The following is a 19,774-nucleotide window of genomic DNA, read 5'->3' as shown; positions in this document are numbered from 1 at the left end:
CAAAATAACTATTTAGGAGTCACAGAGAAAATCTTATTTCTGGTGTTGGACTCCTATATTATGCTGCTACTTTTATTCGTACAGAAATCATGTTCTATTATATTAGTTCTTTAAATCGTTTTCTCCTGAGATACAGAAGGTCGCCTAAGATTTTACATTTAGGTATGGAAAAAGCTGTGTACTACGGCATGGAAAGTTCTGTAGTTGTCCACAATGTCAAGATTGCGCCAAGAGAACACAATTGCTGAAAATCACAGTGCAGAATTCTGCTCTTAGCCAAGACAGAATAACAGAGAAAATTCACTTTCCCACTTGAAATAATAAAACAGGAAAGCATGGCTTTCAGAACAGCCAGCGGCCAGCAGCAAAGGACACTGGCTGCGGATAAACCCAGCATTATCCCAGCTTTAAGTCTGGGAAGTGTCCAGGCCCTGTGGCAGGGAGAAGCCAAAGGTCCCCCTGAGCTTAGGAGCCAGCTGAGACTCTGGGGGAAGCAATGGTTTGCAGGATGGAGTACAGAGATAAAAACTACACCAAAAGGAATTCAAAAGTCTTCAGAGGATTCCTATTAGTTCTTTGCCTGAACAACACACCTGCAAGAGAAAAATCATCGAAGGATAGGAAAGAACCATCTGGAAGGATTACAGAGTTAATATGAGTGGATGGGAGGCAGTGAATCTGCTGTGCCACAACACTGGCCTCTGAGCTTATCTTTTAATTCAATTTTCTATGAATGTTTTGGAGTCTCTTAATATAAACTCTCCTGCATTTAACAGTTTAAATAGTTCCCTTTAATAAGTAGTGACTTATGAATCAGTGACAGATAGCATTTTCTTAATGCATGCTTGAGCCGCTATGATCGTAATATGTGGAGAAACCAAGCAAAGACAAAACCAGCTGCTCCAACACATCAGGGACCCAGAGACCCCAGAGGACGCTCCTTCACATGGCTGCACCTGCCACTGTACCACTGCTGCTGAGCTGAGAAGGGAGAGACTTCACTCGTGCCCCTACCGGCAGTCCCTCCTTTCCAGCTCTCTCTCAAGGATTAAATTAGAATGTTTAGCAATGAGTCTCACACGTTGTCACCTTGCTTAGTAAGAGCTTCGCGCAGAGCAGGAGTGATCATAGCTCTTCTTTTCCCGTCTTCATTTTCCCCTGTGCTCTTCACCAGACCAGCATTCTCTTCCTGCTGCTCCTCTTCTCTCTGCATTACAACAGAAGAACGAAACCCAAAATCAGCAATCAGCAACGCAACTAAAAAGGCAACCATCAAGAATACCTAGCACCAACTAAAGTTTCTCACAAGCCATGGCCCAGAGCCCTAATCCCTGTGCAGTGATTCCCCTGACAGGGAGACGAGGACCTTCATACACACCGGGGTCCTCATAGGAACCAGTGCTCAAACACATGCACCCGCAGACCCAAACCAATCATTCCCTCGTGTAAAGGACACATGCCTTTAGCAATGTGAGCACAAGTAGCCACCTAACTTTGGCAAGTTACTTGTCTTCTCTGGATTTCAATTTCCTCACCTGAAAAGGGACAAAAACGATTACTCATGGAGCTGTACGATGTTAGACTAGATAACATAAAATCATCTGGCACAGTGACTGATCAAATAAAAGGTGTGCAATAAATTCTAGCTATTGCCTCATTACACCTGCCAGCCCCAAACCAAGGGGACAACGTGCGCTGAGCTGTCAAGAGCCATCAGCTCACAGCTTCTACCTCATCACATAACTAACACAGTACTTCACATCATTTACGGGAAATGGAGTTAGAAATAACTTTATCTTGGTGCAAAACATTTGGAAACCATGCAAAGTTTTTTTCAATAACGCACATTTCACATGAACTTTTTGAAGATTCCTCATATATACAGATTTCTAAATGTTTCTGCACCAAAATGAATCCACCACTAAGGAAAGAAGATTCACTTATTTGAAAGGCAGAGTTACAAACATCCCCTTTATCAGAGGGAAAACTTCTCTCTGGCGAGAGCAATGAATATTTAAGACCTCTTACTGATGATGTGTTTCTGAGTGTGTTTCTTTTGACTTTGGTCAGTACAAAACTTAGCAGATGCCTCCGCTCTCAGCTCCAAGACACCATGCCTGCCCCATCGTTACTGTCACTGGCTGCATATGACACAGGGATTTTCACTCACACCTTCCACGCACTCCTCTCCTAAAATCTTCCATGTGAGCACAGTATTTAAGGTATCATGACATCTTATGAATGGGGGAGAAGTGTTAGTTAACAATTTCAGAGCCAAGACACAGTTTGTGTTACATTTTGGATGGGACACTCGTGAAACTCACTGTCAGTGGTCTCACCATCAAGACCCAGACCACCTAATCACTTCAAGTGTCCAGACATCCAATCCCGAGTGAACCAGCGAGTATATGCACTGTAATATGTTTCCACCAGAATGAAAATGTCTTACAGTGTACCTGGTATTTGAGGAACCACCTACATACAGAAGGGGCTATGAGAAGGGTATTGAAAAGAGCATTACCCACAGGTTGACGGCCGATGATGCCATACAAGTGAGTTACTACACTGCTCTGTGTTCATGAATATCCTTAGTTGTTGATACGTAACATGCACAAAGATCAACACTGTGGCATAGCTGATGAAGCTATCGCTTGGGATGCCAGCATCCCATACTCAAGTTCCAGCCTGTGTACCTGATTTATCCAGCCCCCTGCTAATTTACCTGGGAAGACAGTGGATTATGGCCCAAGTACTTGGACCTCTGACACCCTGGTAAGAGATCTAAGAGAGTTCCTGGCTCCTGGTTTCATCCTGGCTGTTGAAACCATTTATGAAATGAACCAGTGAGTGAAGAGCTATCGCTCACCTGCTAGCTCACTCTCTTCCTTTCAAATACATATTTTTTTTAATTTGCACCAAAATCTTTCATTACTCCACAAACTTATTAAACTGTCCTAGTAAACAAGATTGAACTTTCTTTTAAAGATTTATATACTTAAAGTAAGAGTTACATAAAGGACGAGACAGAGAAGGAGAGAGAGAGAGATCTTCCATCTATTGGCTCTCTACCCAAATGGCCATAATACATGGAGTGAGCCAGGCCAAAGCTAGGAGCTTCCTCCAGGTCTCCCACATGGTACAGAGGCCCAAGCACTTGGGCCAAGCTCTGCTGCTATTCCAGAGAAGTTAGCAGGAAGACGTACTGGAAGCAGAGCAGGCACAACCTGAACCAGCATCTATATGGTATACTAGCATTGGTTGAGGCAGCTTTATTTACTATATCACAACACCAGCCCAAAATTAATCACCATTTATACTACACATATACACAAAGTAAACCAATGGAATTTAGACTAAATTTCTCTCGCTCTCTGTAACTTCAAGGACTTCTCTGTGATAAGAACTCAGTGAAAAAGCTCTTTAGAAAGTCTAATGTAGGGTCCGGTGCCATGGTCTAGCAGCTAAAGTCCTCGCCTTGAACACGCCGAGATCCCATATGGGCGCCGGTTCTAATCCTGGCAGCTCCACTTCCCATCCAGCTCCCTGCTTGTGGCCAGGGAAAAGCATTCAAGGACGGTCCAAAGTCTTGAAATCCTGCACCCGCATGGTAGACCCAGAAGAGATCCTGGCTCTTGGCTTTGGATCTGTGCAGCACCAACTGTTGCCATCACTTGGGGAGTGAATCGTTGGATGAAAGATACATATATATTTAAAGAAACAAAGTCCAATGTAACCAAATGAGAAACGTAAACTGGCATTAAATTCTGAGATCAGCCCTCCAAATCACAAAATATCAAAACACAAGGCTAATGAATAACCTGCTTCTGTTAACAGAGTTCCTAACTATATACCTCAATAACTGAACAAAATTCATAAACAAACATCAAACTTTTTTCTCATCTATTACAAAAGTAACCGGCCACTGCCATTTGCACTGAGCATGTCTGGGGGCAGCGGGATAGTGGGGCTTGGGGTGCAGGCTTGCAGGGAGCCTGAGGGATTTGTAGAGGGAGCCTGGATATTTCCCTGCATGCTTGGTCCCAGGCAGGTTGGGGAAGGGGAGGGGAGAGCCCTAGGTTCGCATGCTGGCCTGGTGTGCTGGTAGGTGGGGCTTGGGGAATTCTGAATGGGCCTGGATCTTGGGTGTATGGAACCATAAGCTCCCAGACCAGCACAAATGCCAGGAGCCTGAGACCCTAGTGAGTGGGTAGAGCTCCAGTGCAACTCACCACTCCACCAGAAGACTGGCTTCAGAAGGCTGGGTTGGGGAACCCTTGCACTCCCAGGTGCAGGACTGTGGATTCATCAGCGAAAGAGGCAAGGAGACTTATAGGAGGGAGGACTGCTGAGGAAGTATGTTGCAGGTGAGCAATGACTTCTGAAGGACTTTCATTGACAAGCATACTGTACTTGCCAGTAAGTGAGGGGACTGAGACTGAATAGTTTGGGTGGAAGGGGGACCTTTATGTGTCAAACCAATGGACCAGCCCACATGGGAGACCTGAGCTGACCACCAATCACCACTGCATAGTAAAGCTAGGGCTGAGGGTCTACCTAGGAGGGCTAAATCAGAGAACTCACAAGTGAGAATCAGAACAGGGGACGAGTAATGCTAGGATGGGCTTAGACATAAACAGCACACAAGTGAACTAAGTGGGGGGGGGCAGATTATGTGGGGGATATGTGTGCCCACCCCTGTGGAACTACAATTTCTGCTGATTTGTTTAAGAGCTAGCATAGTGAAGGGGTGAGCTAGGCATCAGCATGGAACTCTGACACTCATGGGCAATAGGGTTGGGAAAAGGTCAAGCTGGTCCCAAGAATAGGGCGTGGGGCAGGCCAGGCTGCAACATCAACCACCTCATACAAACGCCAGGATGGAGGGGCAGATTATGCTGGGTAAGGGCAGGGAACTCGCCAGCACATGTGAAATCTGGGCCTGGGAATGGGCCTGGAGTGAGAACTTAAAAACTCCTTTGGTGGGCCGTGGCTCCCACTGGTGAGTTTTTGATTCAGGCCTGGGTGTTGGTCAGCCCAGGCAAAGTAGCTCTAACCGTTAGCAAGTGTGTGGGTTAGTTCTGGAAAGGGGGTAGATCAGGTAGGGCTGGGCCAAACTTAACCCACTGGCACATGCAGGAGTCAGGAGTGTGGGTCATGCCAGGCAAGGCTATCACACTTACCAGTTTGCATGAGCCAGGGATGGGAGCAGACTGAACAGGACTAGGCTGCAGCACCTCCCACCAAGAGTTGGGACTGCAGGTGGGTTGGGACAGGTCAGGCTGCAGCATCCGAAGGCAAACATCAACATAGGAGATGGGCTATACTGAGTTGGGTCAGAGCAACCACTGGCACACCCAAGCTCTGTGGCTGGGAACAGGCCTTGTTGGGGAGCTAAGGGCATTCCCTGGCTGGGCTGTGCTTCCCACTGATGAGTCAAAATGGGGGCAGCAAATTGGGCTGGAAATGGCTTAAGTTTCTCTCAGCATGGGTGTGGACTAGGTCTGGGGTGTGCCAGACTAGGCTGGACTCCAGCACTCACTGGTGCTCATGAAAGCCAGGGTGGGTGTAGGAAGGGACTGGCCTAGGTTTCTGCCCCTGCTGAACCATGTGAAAGCTGTGTTTGGGCTGTGGACCAGGTAAGAGTGGGCTGTAGCATACAACAGTGAGAACAGAAATGGGTATGTGCTGGTTGGGCAGGGCCACAATTCCTGCCAGGACAGGAGGTGGACTAAGACAGGCTGGGCCAAGAACCTACCACTGTGCATGAGATCTGCTCCTGGGAGGAGACCTGAGAGAGCAGCTTGGGGAACTCCTCTGTCAAGATGCAATCCCTGCAGGTGAGCACAAGAACCAAGGGTGTAAGCAGCTCCCAGGTTAGGTTACATGACACACCAGCACACATGTGGGTAAGGTCGGGGGGGTGCGGCAGGCTGAGCCAGTCCATAAAACCCACTGGCAAATGTGAGAACCAGGAAAAGGTGCAGGCCAGGCCAGGCCAGGCCACAATACCAGCATTTCATATTAGGGCTGGGACTGGGGACTGGCTGAGCTAGGATGCAGCACCCATCAGCATGAGCTGCAACTGGGTCAGGCTATAGCATCTGCTAGCAAACACTGAGGTAAGGCAGGCCATGCCAGTCTGGGCAGTAGCACCCACAAAAAACACATGAGACTGGGGTGGGGAGTGAGGGTATTGTGAGTCTAGTAGAGGTGCTGTGGTGGGGGGCTCCCCTGCTAGACCACTCACTGGTGAGTGTAAGAACTGGGATGGGGGCAGACCAGGCCAGGCAGGGGTACACACCTGTTGGCCTACATGTGAACTGACTTAGGAGGAAAGTCAGGATAGGCTAACCAACTGTACCCACTGGTTCATGCATGAGCCAGAGTAAGAGCAGCTAGGAACAGGGGGGAAATCCTGTCAAGTTAGACTGCAGAACCACCTGGAGAGGGTAAGATCCGAGTCCGGGAGTGGGCCCAGTAGGGAAACTCTCTGATAGGCTGCAATTCCCACTGGTGAGCATGAGAACCAGGGCTGGGGGCGGATCCAGCTAGACAGGTGGTAGCCAGCATGAAGGTGGGCTAGATAGTGGGGTTGGTGGGATGCGCTAGGTTTCAACACTCAGTGATGTGTATAACAGCTGAATGGATGTAGGATAGACTGCACCACTCTGCTGCCCATACTGACAAGCAAAGGAACCAGGGTTGGGTCCCGGGCCTAGTGGGGACTGCTGGGGGTCGCTCTGACTATACCACATTTCCCACTGGTATACGTGAGGGCTGAGTGTGTGGTGGGCAAGGGTTGCTCTGGGCCACGGCATCCACTGGTTTATGTAAGAGACAGGGCTGTGAGACAGAACTAATCCAACAATTGCAACCACCAGTGCGTACGTAGGCAGATGTGGGTGACAGACAGAGCAGACCATGTACTGCACAGCACATATGAGTCAGGTCTGAGATCACTTCAGATGAGGTTTCTTTGGGGAAACTGAACCAATGGATTCAGAATTTCAACCATGGAAAGAACTGCAGGAGCTGTGGTCTGACTATAGAGTGCACATGTCAGAACTGGTCCTCTCCAGTGGCTTAGGTAGAGCAGTAGACAACAGGCCCAGAGGTACACTGGGGCCTGCAAAAAACATCTGGTACCATAGTAGTGGAGGAAGGAAGGCAGAACAAATTGGACAGCTATCCCAGTCAAGTGTTGACAGCAAATATCTGGGGGAGTGGAGACTCTAAGGTGGACTATGTCAGCCAATGGAACTTCGAAGGATTTCTTTATCCTTGGATTGGTGAGACAGACAGCATTTCAGAACTATGGAAACCACTTGAGCAGAACCCTTGGAGCATGCTCCACATCGGGGACCCTGGGATAACATCAGGTGGCCATTCTCCATCCTTGGGTGCTGAGGAGGCTGGGAGGCTGGGTATGGCTTTTCCCCTTATCTCTCCTCTTCCTCCAGATACAGGAAGAAGAAAAAGGAAATGTGGAAACTATGGTCTCAACCACTTTCCTCTAACCCTTGACTCTTCCCACAATAAGCAACTATGTAAACATCATAAAAACTAAAACTAAAAAAAAAAAAAAAAAACTGGATTAATATTCTGAGGAAAAAAAGTAATTGGCTTAATGGTAGACATTCTATAAAAATAAAATGATACTAGTCATTATTTTGCTGAAATATTTAAAAGAAAAGCAGAAATTCCTCAGCTTTTTAAACATCTATTTCAGACTTAAAAAATGTGAACTTGAAAAAGGTTTGTGGTGAAGCCAAGTGGACTAACCTTGACCTTGAGAGCATTTAAATGTCTCTGAAGTATTTCCACATGGTTCCTCCACCAATCATGCAAAAATTGATAGGAAGTTGCATTTCTAGCCCTCAGAAGCCTCAGCCATCACAAAATAGTACCAGTTAGCTTACCCCAAAGACCACTTCAATGCACAGCTGCACCCACCCCATGACCTTGACCTCTGAGTGCTTCACCCAGAGCTCATGGATGCCCCCTGGTGGTTGTCAACAAAACCTTCTGACTCCTGCCAGATGAATGCTTTTAATGGGAGACTGTGGGAGCACTGGAGAAGCTGACAGGCCGGAAGTGTGAGTGCTGCTCCCCCAGAGTCAGTCACAGAGACCACCGTGAGGGTCTCCAGCAGCGGACAGACAGCATTATCATCACTTCCCTCTTGGGCGGTCTGGGACCATCTTCCATTGACAGTGTAGTGATTTCATTGCTACAAACAAATGCAGTGCTTCATGACTTGGCCCAGACGCTTCTCAGAGCACCCTGTGCTCAGTGGAAGGATCTGCCTGGGAGAGGGCCATGGAAGGCATTCCACAGAAAGTCACTTTAAACACTGACCAGGAGACAGTACAGAAAACCCAGGCTAGGACAGTACCGATCAAGAAAGAATGTTCCTGCTCTTCTATATCAGTCCTGCCTCCTCACCCACTCTGGAGGTGACCAAGAGGTTAGACAGCAAAGGACACAAGGAGAGAAGTTTCACGTTGGAATTAAACTGGAAACTCCATTACATAGGGCTGGATGTCCCACTTTCAAACAGAGACGGTTTTGTGCCTTAAAGGGCCCATGTGTCCTGACTAAGTGCGGCCAGGAAAGCCTGCAGCTGGCTGTAGTTACTGCTATGAGGCTTCAGGGAACAAACTCAAGCCACATTCATGATAATTCCCTAGAGTAATCCTAATGTAACAGACAAGTTATACCAGTAATATTTGCTACTTTTTAAAAAGTTTAAACAAGATATTTTAGATTTTAAAACAAGGTGTTAAGAACCATCTGACTATGAAAAGACATGATAAAAATAAAGTAGGTGCACGTGGAAGAAAAATTAAAATACTTCACATATTAATTTCCGTTTCTTGTAATAGCACCAACCTGAGAGAAAAAAACGAAAGTAAAGAGTAAGTTCTTGAAGATTTTATTTAATTCAAATTCGCTATTTACTTGTCCTACTAAAAATTGAGAGAATTCTCATATGGCAATATCATAAATGACTTACAGTCTGGCTGATACTAGCTTTGTTGTGTTGTGTCATATTATGTTTTGAGGGATATGAGAGAAAAATTCTTCCCTACACGTCAAAATTTTGCAGAACCACTTGAAAGAATGCTGTACCCCTATGAAATTTTACCCTGAAATAAAGAATGCATCACAAAAATGGAAAAGCACATGATCTACAGAAACACAGAACCAACAATTACAAATAAGAAAATTAACACACATGCAGTACTGTCTAATAAAAAGTCCACTTCAAATTTCCCTAAATGTCTAGACAAAGGCCTTTTCTCTGGGATCCAAGATTAAAGTTTACACTATGTATTCAGCCATGTTTTACTGTGACTACTACTTATGATGTTGACACGTAACAACTTTCCAGCAGTCCGTCCAACAAACTGTCACACATTCTGAATTTGTCTTACTGATTCAACTGAGATTCAAACTAAATACTGTGACACAAAAGGACACAGACGATGTTGTCTATGTCTTGCCACACACCCTATTAGGAGGCAAATGAGGTCAAGTTTGCCTCTGATGATGACGCCACACTGGACGGCTCAGTGTAGGTAGGAGTGATCGGGTCCCTCATTCACAACGGTGTTGTTTGATTATAAATAGTTAATAATATGGGTGAGGGGATCCATTCATTTATCCAACTTTGTCACTTCTACGTAAGCCAGCTTCTGGAACGACATCTTAAGACACTAAAAAAACCTGTCTTTTCACCTCCTCCATTGCTCCCCAGTTGCCCCAAATTCTTGCTATATTAACTATTACACAAGAGGATTCCAGGCAGCTGACTTTCTAATTACATCATGCTTTTATATTTATTCTCTGGAACCCTGCACCTACACCTTTCCTTTGAGCAACACAGGGTATCTTCTTAATGTAATCTATTACGCTTACTAATTTTTAATTTAACTTATTCCAATTCTGGCCTGTCATAATCCCTTTGATGTGTCTCCACCAGTCTTTGAGCACCTACTTATTGCACAAGATATTCCCAAGCTCACCTACTAGTCTCCCTTACTCATCCCTGCCATCTCTAAGCAGCCCTTTCTGCTTTCAGTGGGGGAATGGCATTCAGATCACTGTTAGGCCACTCATTTCTTGGTCTGCAGTGTAAGTAAAAGCTACACCTGGTCTCTGGTTCCTGGTAGGCAGCTTCAAACACCTTACAGTTTCCCAACTGAGTATCTTTATTACTCTTACAGTCTTTGCCATTGAATAGTATTCTGCAAATGAGATGACTTCTGGTGGCCCCTAGATGAATTTAGGATGGGACTGACCACATGAAAGACTGACAACATGATGGCAAAGGTGGGATTGTAGACCTGTTTGACCTCTAGGAGGGGAGGCTGGCTGGAGGTCAAGCCAACAGTGACTTAATCAACTGTGCCTGCAGTAGGAAGCTCCTAGTAACCACCTGGAATCCAAAGCTCAAAGGTGCCTCCTGTTTTTTTTTTAAAGATTTATTCATTTTATTACAGTCAGATATACACAGAGGAGGAGAGACAGAGAGGAAGATCTTCCCTCCGATGATTCACTCCCCAAGTGAGCCGCAACGGTCGGTGCGCGCCGATCCGAAGCCGGGAACCAGGAACCTCTTCCTGGTCTCCCACGCGGGTGCAGGGTCCCAATGCATTGGGCCGTCCTCAACTGCTTTCCCAGGCCACAAGCAGGGAGCTGGATGGGAAGTGGAGCTGCCGGGATTAGAACCAGCGCCCATATGGGATCCCGGGGCTTTCAAGGCGAGGACTTTAGCCGCTAGGCCACGCCGCAGGGCCCCTACCCTCATTTTAAAGTGTGTTCCTTTATACTTAAGCTTTAAGAAGAAACGTTCACTGTCAAACGGCATGCTATGCCTCACCAGCCTCTACTGAGTGTGTGATCTCCCTTTGATCCTCTGCTATGTTGATAGGGGAGACGCATCTGTCAGTGTAGTTTTCGTTTGCAAATCCCTTATTAAGAGACTGAGGGTCAACATCTTCTCATGTTTAAATCTATCTAGAGAGTTCTTCGCCTATTCATAATTTAACAATTCTGTAGAGAATTACTATCCAATTTGTGGTCTCTTCCTCTCAATTTTTGAAAGATTTCTAGATAGGAGAAAGATGATCTCCTTTGTGTGACACAAGAGATGAATATCTCCCTATCATTTGGCGTGACTTTGCTTACAACCATGGAAGACTCACCCCTAAACTCTGACATCTCCCCTTCTCCTCAGTCCTTAACCTCAAACCTCCTCTGACCTCCTACAAACCCATTTTCACAGAGTCGAAAGAGAAGATTTTTACAAAGCTCATGGAATGCGGCAAAAAACACAAAATTCTTAGGACAACTAGAGAACTGAAATTCTCCTCTGCTGAACTCAGATGGCTTGAGCAACACCAACATAGCAACACAAAATACTCAATGTTAACCAGATGCAGGATCCAAGTTGAGCACTGAGGACAATAATGGTACCTTTTCTTTCTTCACACGATCCATGATATTGCCAAGATCCTCAACATCAACAACAGAATTGAAACCTGGATGGTCCTCAGGACCAAACTCCTCCTCACTGCTGCTCTCACAGGGCTCCTCCTCCTGAAAGAGAAAAAAAGGATCAGAAAACCCAGTGTTCCAAGCAGCCAAGGCAATGTTCCTCAAACTCCCTCCCTTATGGAAGTCATGGTGAAATTCTTAATGAAAAGAAGAATATTCAAACACCTGTGTTGTGTATATATACTAGGTCTTTGTGATGACAACAGTCACTGTAAAAGGGCATCAAAGGTAGGAAAATCAACACATCAGTGGCTCCTCCCTGTGCAAGTGTCACAGCAGGGCACGGGGAAGAAGACAAGTGCAGGACAGACAGAGAAGCAAAGGCTGGCACTGGAGAAGCTCGGTGAAGTGGGCCCCACTGCGCCAGCATCCCAGAGGGGGACCAGTCCATGTTCATGCTGCTCCACTTCTGACCCAGCTCCCTGCAAACAGGTCTGAGCAAACAGTGAAGGATGCCCAGGTGCTTGGATCCGTCACCTGCATGGCGACCCAGAGGAAGCTCCTGGCTCTTGCCTTCAGCCTGGCTGAGTCCTGCCCATGCAACCACCTTGGGAGTGAGAGAATGGATGGAACATCTCTCTCCCACTGTGTCTCCATTTCTCTCTGTGTCATTCATTCTACTTCTCTCATCAGCTCTGAATTTTAAATATATTTTTAAAAATTCTTTATTCCAAAGTAAGCAGAGGAAATATTAATTTCATCCTGAGTATCTACTACATGCCTGGCACACAGCGTTCTTCGTATATCCACCTATTCAACCTTAACTACTCGTGATACACATGTTTGTAGCAGCGTGCTATAAATCAGTATATTAAAGGAGAGAAGGAAGTTACAATGCTACAAAGTGGCAGATACAGACACAGTTTCTACCCTTTACTCCAGCCAGATGCTAAGGCAGAAGGGAAGGACGGATGGATGGTTAAGAAGTGGAGAATTGCTTGTTTTCAGTAGCGGGCAGTAGCTGAGTAACTCGAGGATAACTGTAATAACTTTTGTATGCTGGCTCACATATTCCAAAACGTAGCAGACAGGGGGCACACACTCAGCTGATGCTTTCTGCTTAAGCACCTGTGTCTCCAAGCCTGCTCTCTGAAACACACTTTTTAACCATCAGTCAACTTGCTAGGCCCAATGCTTCCCAACCAACCAACGTGTCTAAATGTACAAGTAAGGACTGGGTTGTGATGTAGTAGGTTAAGCCACCATCAATGACACAGGCATTTGCATGCTGGTTTTGGTCCCAACCGCTTCACTCCGGATCTAGTTCCCAACTACAGCACTTCAGGAGGCAGTAGAAATGGCCCCTGCACCAGTGTGGGAAACCCCAAATGGAGCACCTGGCTCCTGGCTCCCGCCTGGCCCAGCCATAGCTGCTGAAGCCATCTGGGGAGTGAACCAGTGAATGGAAGATCTTTCTGCCCTCCATCTCTCCCTATAACTCTGCCCTCCAAATTAAGGAAGAGAATCACTAACGTACTATGAATTACAGTAAAACATCAGCATTACTCAGAGTCCTGTGCTCCTGCTTCCTAACTGCCAATAAATTACACCAGTTCAGACACAGAAGAGACAGCAGGGGTGATGGGGAGCAAGCTCCAGAGAGCCACAGAATGTGTTCTCTAAAGGACCAAATGGTAAATATTTCTGACTTTTCTTTACTAGAGTTACACGGAAGGTGAGCCAGTGTATGGAAGAACTCTCTCCCACTCTATTTATACTTCTACCTGTCAAATAAAATACATAAATAAACCATGATAAAAAATTTCAAAAGCATCGTATACATAAATGAAAAAAGCTAATCCTTGAATTGATAAGAATTACAAGGAATTCCAATCAGACAAAAATATACACATAGATATTTTGGAGGTCATGTCATAGATATTTTCGAGGTCAGATAAATAAGACTTTCTAGAGAATTGAAACTTTAGTCCTTGATCAATGGACCTGATTAAGAAAGTGACAAGAAAATCCACAAAATGGGAAAAAACATTTGCAAGTTATAGATCTGATAAAGTAATTATCAAGAACATATGAGGAACCCTTACTACATGTTACTAAAAGACAGCCCAGTTAAAGAGTGGGCAAAGGCTGCATTGACTTTTATCAAGGGTAGACACTCGAATGCACATAAAAAGATGCTCTGTCCTAATCCTTATTAAAATACAAACCAAACCTGCAATTGGACAGCACTTTCCACTCACCAGCACTGCCACCATTTCAAGGAAAAAGAAAGCGTGGGTGGGAATGTGGAAAAATTAAAACCCTCATGCATTGCTACTGGGAACGTAAAATGGTACATCCCCTGCAGTACATACTTTGGCAGTTTCTTAATAAATTTGGTCAAATTAAACATAGAACTACAATATGCTCTCTATATTACTGTGCCTTTCAAACCATTGAATATTTTAAAAAAAGAATGAAGAGGTACACTTGGTAAGCCTCACAAGCTTTATTATGCTAAGTGAAAGAAGCCAAGCACAAGTTCATATATCACATACATACAAAACCTTCTGAACACAGAAATCCATCAAAATAAGGCAAATTGGAGGGGAGAGAATTGGGTAGAATGCATGATGTTTTGAGATAATAAAAAGGCTAGAAGTTCATGTGGCAGGTACACCAAACTGTGCATACAAAAACGTCACCTGACTGTATAGAACAAAATGGTTAATAGGGGCTAACATGGCAGTCCTTATGTCGGGAGTACCAGTTTGAGTCCTAGATACTCCACCTCCAATCCAGCTCCCTGCTGGTGCAATGAAGTAGAATACAACCCAAGTGCTTGGATTCCTGAACCCATGCAGGAACACACATGGAGTTCCTGGCTGCTGCCTTCAGTCTGGCCCAGCTCTGGTTACTGTGGCCATTTTGAGAGTGAATCAGTGGATGGGAGATTTAGGTCTCTAACTGCCTGCTTCTCTCCCTTTCCCTCTGACTTGCTGCCTTTCAGATAGCTAACGACCTGGAAAGCAGCAGTGGCTGGCTCAAGTCCTGGGGTGCATGTACCCAGAAGTTACTTGCTCCCAGTGCCAAATCAGCTCAAGCCTGCCGTTGTGGCCATTTGAAGAGTGAACCAATGGAGAACAGATATCTCTCTCTCTTTCTCTAATTCTCCATCTCTATAAATTTGCCTTTCAAATAAAAAACAAACAAATAAATAAACACGCACAAGTGGCCCTGTAATACGTCTGTGCATCTATGGGAATAATCTAGTAACAGGAAGAGGTTAAGGACATAGCAGAGGAAGAGAAATGTGGTCAATAAAGGACCCAAGTCCTTGATTATATGGCATGGATGGCCATCAGTCTTGAATAGGAACCTGCTGCTTGGTCTTCTGAGATAGAACAGATGATGAAGAGTAGAGATGGGGCATGGGACTCTGAGAGAGTTCCATTCTGACAGCTTCAGAAGAATGCTAAGAGAATGGTGAGAAAAAAAGGATATGAAACAGTCATGTTGAAGAGTGAGGAAGGGAATGCCGTGAGATGTGTAAGCAGCTCTGAGAGCACACCTGAGCAGTCATGAACTCATAGTCAGACAGTAAGCAGCACTGAGGGAAAAGCAGACCACAGATGTCGCTCTGCCTGGAGTTTGGTCACTAGGATTAGAAAAGTGAGCAACAAGTGTTGGTGCCATGTGTAGTGGGCTCAGCCTCTGTCTGCAGCACTGGTAACCTTTAAGGGTTGAGGTTTAAGTCCCAGCTGTTCCACTTCTGATTTAGCTTCCTACTAAAGCACATGGGAAAGTGGCAAAGGAGGGACCAAGTGCTTGGGCTTCTGCACCCAAGTAAGAGACACAGAAGAGGCTCTTGGCTTTGGATAAGCTCAGCTCCAGACACTGCAGCCATCTGGGGTATGAACCAGCAGATGGAAGCTCTCTCTCTCTCTCTCTCTAACTCTCCTTTTCTCAGTAGCCCTACCTTCCAAATTTTTATAATAAATGAATAAATAAATAAGAAAGAAAGGAAGGAAGAGAGAAACAAAAGTAAGAGGGAAGGCAACTGAGGATGGCTATAAAGAGTTGAGCATAAAATGTCTAACCTGGAAGCTCCATGAGCAGTTTCCACTACCTAATAAAAAACACGTGTGATCAAATGGGATCGGAAGACCTCAAGTAGGGACCTTGGAGTGGATCACAGTAAGTGACACAGGGATTTGACTTTCAAAGGTCATCATGGAAGGGAGAGACCAAGGTCAACAAAGAAAATGGCAGAGGCGTGAAGGCTAGCAAGCTGTGCAGCCACAGTGCTGGACAGTCCATCTCTATGGACGTCTCAGCCACCAAGAATAATGGGAGGAAACACCACAGGTCAGAACTGGAACTTGCTCCCGACTGACACAGTGACAGTCAGGTGGCCTAAAGGCAACAGCTGTGTGGACAGTGCAGCAGTAACAGAGCGGCTGAAGCCATGAGCTGCCACAGAACTGGTGTACGTGAACGGGAAGAAGGGGCAATGTTAACTCCAGGGAAGGAAGAAAGGACTTGCAGCCTGAGGCTGCAGTGCCATTGGCGGCCATTTGGGCTAACAGGGAACTTGATCTGGGACACGTGCTCAGCCTTGCACACAACTAGCTTCCCTGAGCCTTGGCGTCTATCCGTAACACGTGGTAAAACAACCTGATTCGAAATAAAGCAGCAACTACAAGAAGATGAGGGCGAGCATCCAGCACACTGTGGGTTAACTCCCAAGGCCCACCAGCCTCTCTGAACCCCACCCCAGGAGGGGCACACCTTCCTCCTAACTACCAGCAACAGTGAAACAGCTTCTTGGGGCAGAGGTCAAGTTCAGCTCTGCAGACACAGGTCACATACCTCAGTGTCTCTGTGACGCATGTTATCCTGAGAGCTGGACCCCAGCTCTGCTTCCAGCGAGCCATGCTGTGTGGATTTGCATTTGCCTTTCTTGCAGTTGCCACCACAGGACTTCTTGTCTCCCTTACGAAGTGCACGCAGCCGGGAGATGAACTTGGTCTTCCATGCTCGGAAGTCGGCTTCAATGCTGCCATGTTTGCTTTGAGCCACATTGCAGTCACCCTGCCCTCGAGACAGCACACGATGAGCGCTGAGCATCCACAGCCACCGATCAACATTCTTGCCGACCTGCAAGAAAAGAGGAACAAGAGCTCAATACCTGATCCCTCCATCAGGTTGTCCGCCAGTTCTGCAGAAGCCAAAGCTGTCCTGCACCCTGGGAAGGAGCTGCTGCCCCGGAAGCAGGAATTAACCAAAAAGGGTTCAAGTCCTCACATCCCAGTCTCAACCAAAGGTCTGTATAGTACACATTCTGATATTCTGCATAAGATTTCTTCAAACAAGAGCACATGCCAACCCTCTCATTAAAACAAAGATTAAAGATGCTAATTCCAGGACAGGTGTGATGTGGCTTAGTGGCTAAATACTTGCGTTGCATGTGCTGGGATCCCATATGGATGCCAGGTCATGTCCCAGCTGCTCCATTTCCCATCCAGCTCTCTGCCTGTGGCCTGGGAAAGCAGTCGAGATCAGCCCAAAGCCCTGACACCCTGCACCCGTGTGGGAGATTTGGAGGTGACTCCTGGCTCCTGGCTTCAGGTCAGCTCAGCACTGGCCATTGTGAGTGCGTCGGGAATGACTCAAAGGATGGAGGGTCTTCTTCTATGTCTCTCCTCCTATATATATATCTGACTTTGTAATAAAAGTAAATAAATCTTAAGTGTGTGTGTGTATACATATATATATGTAAATACGGCCCAGTGTGGCAGCCTAATGGCTAAAGACCTCACCTTGCTTACACCAGGATCAAATACGAGCACCGGTTCATATCCTGGCAGCTCCACTTAGCTTCCAGTTCCCTGCTGTGGCATGGGAAAGCAGCAGAAAACAGCTCAAAGCCTTTGGACCCTCCATCCACATGGGAGACCTAGAGAAGCTCCTGGCTCCTGGCTTCAGATTGGCTCATCTCCGTTGTGGCACTTGGGGAGTCAACCAGTGAATGGAACAATGTTCTCTCCCTCTCCTCTTTAAATCTGACATTCTAATAAAAATAAATAGATCTTAAAATATATATATGCATATATACACTATACATACATATATATATTATTCGTATATACATTATATATACATATATATAAACAAATAAATCTGAGAACAAATTTCCTTTCTGCTAATTCACTCAAAATGCCTACAAAATTTCCCATGAGGCGTACATGGCCCAAGCATCTAGCCTTCTTCTGCTGTCCTCCCAGCACACCAGCAGAGAGCAACAGGGATACAAACTGGTGCTTCACTGGTGCTTGCAAGTGTTGTAAGCAGAGGCCTGACTTCCTGCAGGACACCTATGATCCCAAGAAGCTGTTCTGATGCAAAATAATTTTGAATTCCATATAAAGCTATTTCATTATATGCATTTGCTATAATCTTGAAGACCCTGCTATGCGTGAGGTTCAGAAGCTTGTATCATTTTAACTTTTCTGTAAATTCTACCTTGCACAACTTCTCTTTTTTTTTTTTTTTTTAAAGGTTTATTTTATTTTTATTACAAAGTCAGATATACTGAGAGGAGGAGAGATAAAGAGGAAGTAGAGCTGCCGGGATTAGAACCAGTGGCCATACGGGATCAAGGCGAGGACCTTAGCCACTAGGCCACGCTGCCAAGCCCCAACTTTTCTTTTTTAAAAGTCTGCTTTCCTATTTATTTTATATGAGGGGCAGAGTGAATGAGGGCTAAATTCCACTCACTGATTCACCCTCTAAATGGTCCCACCACCCAGGGCAGGCCAGGCCTGGAGCCAAGGCCATAGCTCAGGGACAGGAACCCAAGTCCTTGAGCTGTATCCCTGGCTGCATGTGAGCCAATAAGCTAGATAGCAAGTGGAGGAGCAAGAAATCAAATCTCACACTCACACACAAGATGTTGGTCACTCCCAAGACAATTCTGAAAACTACTGCACCAAACACCTGCCACCATTTCCCACAAACTTCCTCAAGTGTTCTCATGTGCATGGCAACTTACAACTATAAAGAAAGAATAATGCCAGAAATTTATCATTCAGTGCCAGTTTGTAGATGACATAACTTAGGTGTGTGTATGAGGTTTGTGCTTGTTTATCCCTATAATTCAACACACACATACCTTGTTGAAGTGGTTCGAATAGGCAGAATTCCCCAGGCCGAACACTGCGTACCTCATACCCTTTAGGTAAGTTCTGCCAAATCGGAAGTCACTGGCTGCTTCCTCTAACCACTTGCAGAACCACTCTGCACTCTCAGGCGGGTGGCCATCTGTGTACGTAGCAAGCAGGAAGGCACAGACGGTCTTACTGGTGACCTAGGCAAGAAGGGAACTGTTAGAACAGTCAAGCTACACATGATCTTACTGAGGAAAATTCTTTCTCAAACTGCCAGCATGCATGTCATACTCATCTCTAAGAACAAAGGGCCTATTCCAAACATCACTCATTCCAGCGGTGAAAGAAAACACAACAAGGACACCTTGACTGAAGAAAACCCCTTTCTTATTATAGACCTCCAAATTTCAGACCTCGTTCTCCACACTGGGAACCAAAAATCCAAATCAGCTAAGAAAACAGAATAAAACAACAGATGTCCTACAATCTGCCGAAAACAATCAAACTTTTAAAAATAAAGTCACCTAACCCTTCAGACTATCAGAAAGAGATCTTTGAGCCCGGTGTGGTACTCTGGTGGCTGAAGTCCTTGTCTCGCCCACACTGGGATTCCATATTGGGCTCCAGTTCTAATGCCAGCAGCCCAACTTCCCATTCAGCTCCCTGCTTGTGGTCTGGGAAAGCAGTCAAAGATGGCCCAAAGCCTTGGGATCTTGCACCCATGTGGGAGACTCAGAAGCAGCTTCTGGCTCCCGGCTTTGGATCTGTGCAGCACCAGCCATTGTGGCCACTTAGGGAGTGAATCACTGGACAGAAGATCATCCTCTCTGTCTCTCCTCCTTTCTGTGTGTCTAATTTTGCAATAAAAATGGATAAAAATCTAAAAAAAGAAAGAAGAAGAAGAAGAAGAAAGAAACTGATCTTCTGTCCCACTGGAGGATTACATCTGCCTAAAGGTATCTTAAGGATTCCAGGTTAGGAGGTTGGTGAGAGCCAACTCACTTGTAATTAAGGATCACAGTTTGCTAACAATGTCTCAGAACTAATTCAGAGCAGAACCAAACTCACTCATTTACACTGTAGTGTTTTCTTGGGGAACAAAT

General features: G+C 45.7%; 1 protein-coding gene across 1 annotated transcript in view; it reads right to left on the bottom strand.

Annotated features, from left to right (window-relative positions):
• The window catches only part of LOC101535365 (S-adenosyl-L-methionine-dependent tRNA 4-demethylwyosine synthase TYW1), a 72,343-nt gene that overhangs the window by 45,344 nt on the left and 7,225 nt on the right, over positions 1-19,774 (bottom strand). Inside the window, exons 5-8 of the mRNA XM_058680819.1 lie at positions 18,677-18,871; positions 16,375-16,662; positions 11,482-11,604; positions 1,090-1,207 (exon numbers count right to left, since the gene is read on the bottom strand). Of these exons, the coding sequence (XP_058536802.1) occupies positions 1,090-1,207; positions 11,482-11,604; positions 16,375-16,662; positions 18,677-18,871 (724 nt within the window). The remainder of the gene's footprint in view (positions 1-1,089; positions 1,208-11,481; positions 11,605-16,374; positions 16,663-18,676; positions 18,872-19,774) is intronic.

The sequence above is a fragment of the Ochotona princeps genome, chromosome 24 (genome assembly GCF_030435755.1).
Source record: "Ochotona princeps isolate mOchPri1 chromosome 24, mOchPri1.hap1, whole genome shotgun sequence".
NCBI lineage: Eukaryota > Metazoa > Chordata > Mammalia > Lagomorpha > Ochotonidae > Ochotona > Ochotona princeps.
Note: the sequence above shows the minus strand (reverse complement) of the source record. Positions and strands in the feature narration are given on the sequence as shown.